Source organism: Notolepis coatsorum, assembly GCF_963971535.1.
Source record: "Notolepis coatsorum genome assembly, chromosome: 12".
Taxonomy (NCBI): Eukaryota; Metazoa; Chordata; class Actinopteri; order Aulopiformes; family Paralepididae; genus Notolepis; species Notolepis coatsorum.
The window spans coordinates 108,663,703-108,671,202 of record NC_140176.1 but is presented as its reverse complement, the minus strand read 5'-3'; the positions used below and the strand labels follow the sequence as shown (position 1 = coordinate 108,671,202).

The window sequence follows — 7,500 nt, the reverse complement described above, 5'->3', positions numbered from 1 at the left end:
AGGCTAGCTCCATGGTGGGAGTCGAGCTACCTAGACTTGAGGTGATGGTAGAGAGGGGGATGATAAGGAAGCTGGATGCCATCATGGAGAACCCCTACCACCCCCTCTACGACGAGCTAGTCAAGATGAGAAGCTCGTTCAGCCACAGACTCATCCCCCCCCGACACTCAACTAACCGCCTCGGACAGTCCTTCATACCAGCGGCCATCAGGCTCCACAACAGTGGGCAGCGACTAGCAGCCTCCAGGCCCCACAACAGGGGGCAGCGACAGCGACTGCTACCAGACATTGACCTGGGACTTATAGGAACCCAAGGGGGACAAAGTAGACTACCCTGGTACTTTGATTAATGTATACTCAGTAGATAGTAAATTATTATAACACTACCTCTTGCATACTGCACCTCATGTGACACTGTGAATAATGTGAATATTCCTCAGCTAGTCAGATAGTAAATTATGTTGACCATATTGATCAAATTGTTTACACTGCCTGTGTTGTCTTTTACTACCTGTATACTGTGTTGTTTTACTACCTGTACCCCTCCCCCCCTCCCCCCCATGCTGCTATGATGCCTGAATTTCCCCAAGGGGATCAATAAAGGAATATCTTATCTTATCTTATCTTATCTCTCTCTCTACCAAATCCATTCTGAGACAACTGCTAACTCCGCAAGTTGCGCGTAACATGAATCTCACTCTCTCACTCTCTCTCAAGTAGCCAAATTACACTATAAAACGAACTGGATAGTTGATTTAACTTCATGCTGAAGCCATTCTAAAATCAGCTATAAACGTAAACATGACTGTACCCCTGGCTCTCTTATCATCAGCATTATGAGATAGTAACTAAATAGTAACGCACAGCCACTTGGAAAAGTAACTGTAATCAGATTACTGGCTTGTAAAAAGTAAGTAAGTTAGATTACTATTTACTGAAAAAGTAGTCAGATTAGAGTAACTAGTTACTGGCATCACTGGTCAGTAACATGGGTCCCCCAGTCCCTCCACTCTGCAGTAAACAGCCATCACTGATACAGAGTGTCTGGTCAGTAACATGGGTCTCCCAGTCCCTCCACTCTGCAGTAAACAGCCATCACTGATATAGAGTGTCTGGTCAGTAACATGGGTCTCCCAGTCCCTCCACTCTGCAGTAAACAGCCATCACTGATATACAGTGTCTGGTCAGTAACATGGGTCTCCCAGTCCCTCCACTCTGCAGTAAACGGTCATCACTGATATAGAGTGTCTGGTCAGTAACATGGGTCTCCCAGTCCCTCCACTCTGCAGTAAACAGTCATCACTGATATAGAGTGTCTGGTCAGTAACATGGGTCTCTCAGTCCCTCCACTCTGCAGTAAACAGTCATCACTGATATAGTGTCTGGTCAGTAACATGGGTCTCCCAGTCCCTCCACTCGGCAGTAAACAGCCATCACTGATATAGAGTGTCTGGTCAGTAACATGGGTCTCTCAGTCCCTCCACTCTGCAGTAAACAGTCATCACTGATATAGAGTGTCTGGTCAGTAACATGGGTCTCTCAGTCCCTCCACTCTGCAGTAAACAGTCATCACTGATATAGTGTCTGGTCAGTAACATGGGTCTCCCAGTCCCTCCACTCGGCAGTAAACAGCCATCACTGATATAGAGTGTCTGGTCAGTAACATGGGTCTCCCAGTCCCTCCACTCTGCAGTAAACAGCCATCACTGATATAGAGTGTCTGGTCAGTAACATGGGTCTCCCAGTCCCTCTGCTCTTCAGTAAACAGCCATCACTGATATAGAGTGTCTGGTCAGTAACATGGGTCTCCCAGTCCCTCCACTCTGCAGTAAACAGCCATCACTGATACAGAGTGTCTGGTCAGTAACATGGGTCTCTCAGTCCCTCCACTCTGCAGTAAACAGTCATCACTGATATAGTGTCTGGTCAGTAACATGGGTCTCCCAGTCCCTCCACTTGGCAGTAAACAGCCATCACTGATATAGAGTGTCTGGTCAGTAACATGGGTCTCCCAGTCCCTCCACTCTGCAGTAAACAGCCATCACTGATATATAGTGTCTTGTCAGTAACATGGGTCTCCCAGTCCCTCCACTCTGCAGTAAACAGTCATCACTGATATAGTGTCTGGTCAGTAACATGGGTTTCCCAGTCCCTCCACTCGGCAGTAAACAGCCATCACTGATATAGAGTGTCTGGTCAGTAACATGGGTCTCCCAGTCCCTCCACTCTGCAGTAAACAGTCATCACTGATATAGAGTGTCTGGTCAGTAACATGGGTCTCCCAGTCCCTCCACTCTGCAGTAAACAGTCATCATTGATATAGAGTGTCTGGTCAGTAACATGGGTCTCCCAGTCCCTCCACTCTGCAGTAAACAGTCATCACTGATATAGAGTGTCTGGTCAGTAACATGGGTCTCCCAGTCCCTCCACTCTGCAGTAAACAGACATCACTGATATAGAGTGTCTGGTCAGTAACATGGGTCTCCCAGTCCCTCCACTCTGCAGTAAACAGTCATCACTGATATAGAGTGTCTGGTCAGTAACATGGGTCTTCCAGTCCCTCTGCTCTGCAGTAAACAGCCATCACTGATATAGAGTGTCTGGTCAGTAACATGGGTCTCCCAGTCCCTCCACTCTGCAGTAAACAGCCATCACTGATATAGAGTGTCTGGTCAGTAACATGGGTCTCCCAGTCCCTCCACTCTGCAGTAAACAGTCATCACTGATATAGTGTCTGGTCAGTAACATGGGTCTCCCAGTCCCTCCACTCTGCAGTAAACAGCCATCACTGATATAGAGTGTCTGGTCAGTAACATGGGTCTCCCAGTCCCTCCACTCTGCAGTAAACAGCCATCACTGATATAGTGTCTGGTCAATAACATGGTCGATCTGCTCTGCAGTAGCTAAACATAAAATAAACTTTCTGGTGTTATACTTCACTTCATCCAATCAGGAGAGAGACCTCCATACTGCAAAAAATAGTCTGCCAAAAATAATAACTAGTTTTAAGGAAAGATGTGCTTGAAACAAGTAAAACAATCTGCCAGTGCAAAGTAAGCAAATTTGTCTGGGCAGGATTTCTTGAAGTAAGTAAGACTATTATCTACAGTAGGGTTCTGTCTCCTGACTGGATGAAGTAGGTACGGGATGAACAGGAAATGTATTTTGTGTTTACTGCCGAGCGGAGGGACTGGGAGACACATGTTACTGACTTACACACCAAATGACGCTGGCTGCAAGAAACGCGTGTCTGTAGGCTGTATAACAGAGACCTTGTGGAGTATCGTACTGTACTGCAGATCCCACAGACAAGATGGTCTGTAAACTACAAGTAGAGTGTATAGCTGTTAGTCTGTAAACTACAAGTGGAGTACTGTATAGCTGTTAGTCTGTAAACTACAAGTGGAGTGTATAGCTGTTAGTCTGTAAACTACAAGTAGACTGTATAGCTGTTAGTCTGTAAACTACAAGTGGAGTGTAAAGCTGTTAGTCTGTAAACTACAAGTGGAGTGTAAAGCTGTTAGTCTGTAAACTACAAGTGGAGTACTGTATAGCTGTTAGTCTGTAAACTACAAGTGGAGTGTATAGCTGTTAGTCTGTAAACTACAAGTGGAGTGTATAGCTGTTAGTCTGTAAACTACAAGTGGAGTACTGTATAGCTGTTAGTCTGTAAACTACAAGTGGAGTACTGTATAGCTGTTAGTCTGTAAACTACAAGTGGAGTGTAAAGCTGTTAGTCTGTAAACTACAAGTGGAGTGTATAGCTGTTAGTCTGTAAACTACAAGTGGAGTGTAAAGCTGTTAGTCTGTAAACTACAAGTGGAGTGTATATCTGTTAGTCTGTGAACTACAAGTGGAGTGTAAAGCTGTTAGTCTGTAAACTACAAGTGGAGTGTATAGCTGTTAGTCTGTAAACTACAAGTGGAGTAGTGTATAGCTGTTAGTCTGTAAACTACAAGTGGAGTAGTGTATAGCTGTTAGTCTGTAAACTACAAGTGGAGTAGTGTATATCTGTTAGTCTGTAAACTACAAGTGGAGTGTATATCTGTTAGTCTGTAAACTACAAGTGGAGTACTGTATAGCTGTTAGTCTGTAAACTACAAGTGGAGTGTATATCTGTTAGTCTGTAAACTACAAGTGGAGTACTGTATATCTGTTAGTCTGTAAACTACAAGTGGAGTGTATATCTGTTAGTCTGTAAACTACAAGTGGAGTACTGTATAGCTGTTAGTCTGTAAACTACAAGTGGACTGTATAGCTGTTAGTCTGTAAACTACAAGTGGAGTGTATAGCTGTTAGTCTGTAAACTACAAGTGGAGTACTGTATAGCTGTTAGTCTGTAAACTACAAGTGGACTGTATAGCTGTTAGTCTGTAAACTACAAGTGGACTGTATAGCTGTTAGTCTGTAAACTACAAGTGGACTGTATAGCTGTTAGTCTGTAAACTACAAGTGGAGTGTATAGCTGTTAGTCTGTAAACTACAAGTGGAGTGTATATCTGTTAGTCTGTAAACTACAAGTGGACTGTATAGCTGTTAGTCTGTAAACTACAAGTGGAGTGTATATCTGTTAGTCTGTAAACTACAAGTGGACTGTATAGCTGTTAGTCTGTAAACTACAAGTGGAGTGTATAGCTGTTAGTCTGTAAACTACAAGTGGAGTGTATATCTGTTAGTCTGTAAACTACAAGTGGACTGTATAGCTGTTAGTCTGTAAACTACAAGTGGAGTACTGTATAGCTGTTGGGCGGAAACCTTGTAGAGGCCTATTGACAATTTTGGTGATTTTTATGTTTTCACTTGAATTGAAAGGTTAATATATTGTTTTCTATGCTCTGAGCAGAGTCTTGCAACCCTACGGACCGTGAAGACCGTGAAACTCATCCAAAACACAATGTATAGAACTTCAAAAATACATAGGTGTCAATCTGAAGATTTTTCCTAGTTCCCTGAAAAGTTGACCCTTTTGAGGAAATACAAGGTTTTCGACCCGACAAGCGATGTTGGGCAGGAGGTCTCCCCCTGGCCGTTTGTTTTACACTGGTTCGTTCCGCCCTCCTCCCGGTAAAGGACATAAAAAGAGCTTGAATTATTAAAAGATGTTTCTATTCTTCACAACCTGTCCTTACCTTTCTCCATGTTCTCTACGTCCTTCTTCAGCGAGACGGGAGAGGAGGCGTCTTGGGTCTGATCGCCTGGAGAGCAGAAGTAAAGACATTTGTTCATTCAACGCAGCAGGTCAAATGTATTACTAGACATAGCTGGGAATCATGTAACTGAAACAAGGTGAGGTTATTATGTCTCCTAATGTACAGTTTCCTCCCCCTCGTATGTCTATATTATCTGCTAGGATCTCTGTTTTAACAGTACTGTATATTTGCATATATTGTATGTCACAAATGTAACAGTACTGTATACCTTTATGTTATGTATTGTCATAAATGTCATGATATATATCTGTATATCTGTATGGCCCCCGTAAATGTCCATCTGTATGTTGTGTATGTCGTGTATGTTATGATGTATTGAAAATGGGGGACCCTGATGTAAACAAGACGGAAGTCTTTCTCTGGTCTGCACCCCCTTAACAATTGTGTGTATTGAGCCGTACTGTATTGTACCCATTCTGCAATCTGTTAATAATAAAGTTTTCAATAAATCAATCAAATTATCTTCTGAGTCATTATCTTTGAACACAGCATGATTTTGAAGGTGAAGGAGGAGCAGAAATGATTAAACCCATGGGTAACCGTTAGACCGTTAGAGTGTATAATAGGGAACATGTCAAATTAAAACCAATATTTATTTACTGTTACTTATTCACCTGCCCATCATTCCCCTTTGATACAGGGCTTGAGCCTGTGTAGCTTCAAGGTGAACGTTAGGGAACGGCTCCTAGAAAAGGTCCCAGAGTGACTCAGGAGATGGACGGTGGAGGCTGTACACTGTATAGGCTGATGATGATAATGTGTACAGTAAATACTATATATGCTGCTAGGACCACAATGGAAATAAACCTGTGACTTCTTTTGTACTATCTACTATTTTGTACTTGAGCATTTTAGGATGCATGACTTGGTGTAACATGTACTGTATTTTAATAATTGTCAAATAAACTCAACACATTTTATTTTTTTTTGCAAATTGTCCGACTGCCTATACGGGGGTTGTTTCGGAGTGATGAATTGAAAATGTAAACAAGACGAAAGTCTTTCTCTGGTCTGCATCCCCTTAACAATTGTGGTGTGTATTGAGCCGTACTGTATTGTACCCATTCTGCAATCTGGTAATACAATTTTCAATCAATCAATCAATCAACCGAGTGAGAAGAACCCTCTCGCTGCAATTCACTCTTCTGCCTCTAGATGTCAGTGTCACCGCATGCTAACAAGCTCACAATGGCACTAGAGCTAGAAACGCCTCGCACTGGCAGAATCAATATGAGGAGGTACATTCTCACTAACATCATATTGCTTTCCATTAGGAAATAACAATTTACCTTTGAAATTGGAGGGGATGAATTTGTATTTCCAAAATTCTGAACAGAAGAAAGATAATAATAATAATAATAATAATAATAATAATAATAATAATAATAATAATAATAATAATAATAATAATAATAATAATAATAATAATAATAATAATAATAATAATAATAATAATAATAATAATAATAATAATAATAATATTATTAATAATAATAATAATAATAATAATAATAATAATAATAATAATAATAATAATAATAATAATTAATAATAATAATAATAATAATAATAATAATAATAATAATAATAATAATAATAATAATAATAATAATAATAATAATAATAATAATAATAATAATAATAATAATAATAAAAAAAAAAAAAAAATAAAAAAAAAAAATAATAATAATAATAATAAAATAATAATAATAATAATCACTGCACCGATTGAACTAAAGAATTACGCCCTGTTTGCATTCTCCAATCCTAAAACTATTAAATTAAAATGTTGACTAAAACCGCCGCTTTTGATCTGACAGATAGCATTGCCTTATATTATATACAATCACAGAATATAACATGAAAGTGTCTCCATTGTTGCACAGTGTTTCATCATTCATCATATTAGTGGCATATCTGTGTCGGCTGTAGAGCCTTATTTAACTGGATCCATGTGTTACTTTAATTATCCTAACAATCTTCCATCCTCCCTGTTACAAAGATAATAAAAACATCTTCATTACGCACTGTTTTCACACAGGGATTTATACTGCAACACTAAACATTTCTATGTGTGCGTGTGTGTGCGTGTGTGTGTGTGTGTGTGTGGGTGTGTGTGTGTGCGTGTGTGTGTGTGTGTGTGTGTGCGTGTGTGTGCGTGTGCGTGTGTCTGCGTGTGTGTCTGTGTGTTTGTGTGCGTGTGTGTGCGTGCGTGTGCGTGTGTCTGTGTGTGTGTGTGTCTGTGTGTGTGTCTGCGTGTGTCTGTGTGTGTCTGCGTGTGTGTGTGTGT

At 40.6% G+C, this 7,500-nt stretch overlaps 1 protein-coding gene across 1 annotated transcript in view; it reads right to left on the bottom strand.

The window, feature by feature from the left end:
- LOC311238018 (SKI family transcriptional corepressor 2-like) overlaps positions 1 to 7,500 on the bottom strand; it is a gene marked incomplete at both ends in the record, with an annotated part of 33,468 nt that overhangs the window by 5,558 nt on the left and 20,410 nt on the right. Inside the window, one exon of the mRNA XM_084325985.1 lies at positions 5,130 to 5,195. Coding sequence (XP_084182111.1) covers positions 5,130 to 5,195 — 66 coding nt within the window. The remainder of the gene's footprint in view (positions 1 to 5,129; positions 5,196 to 7,500) is intronic.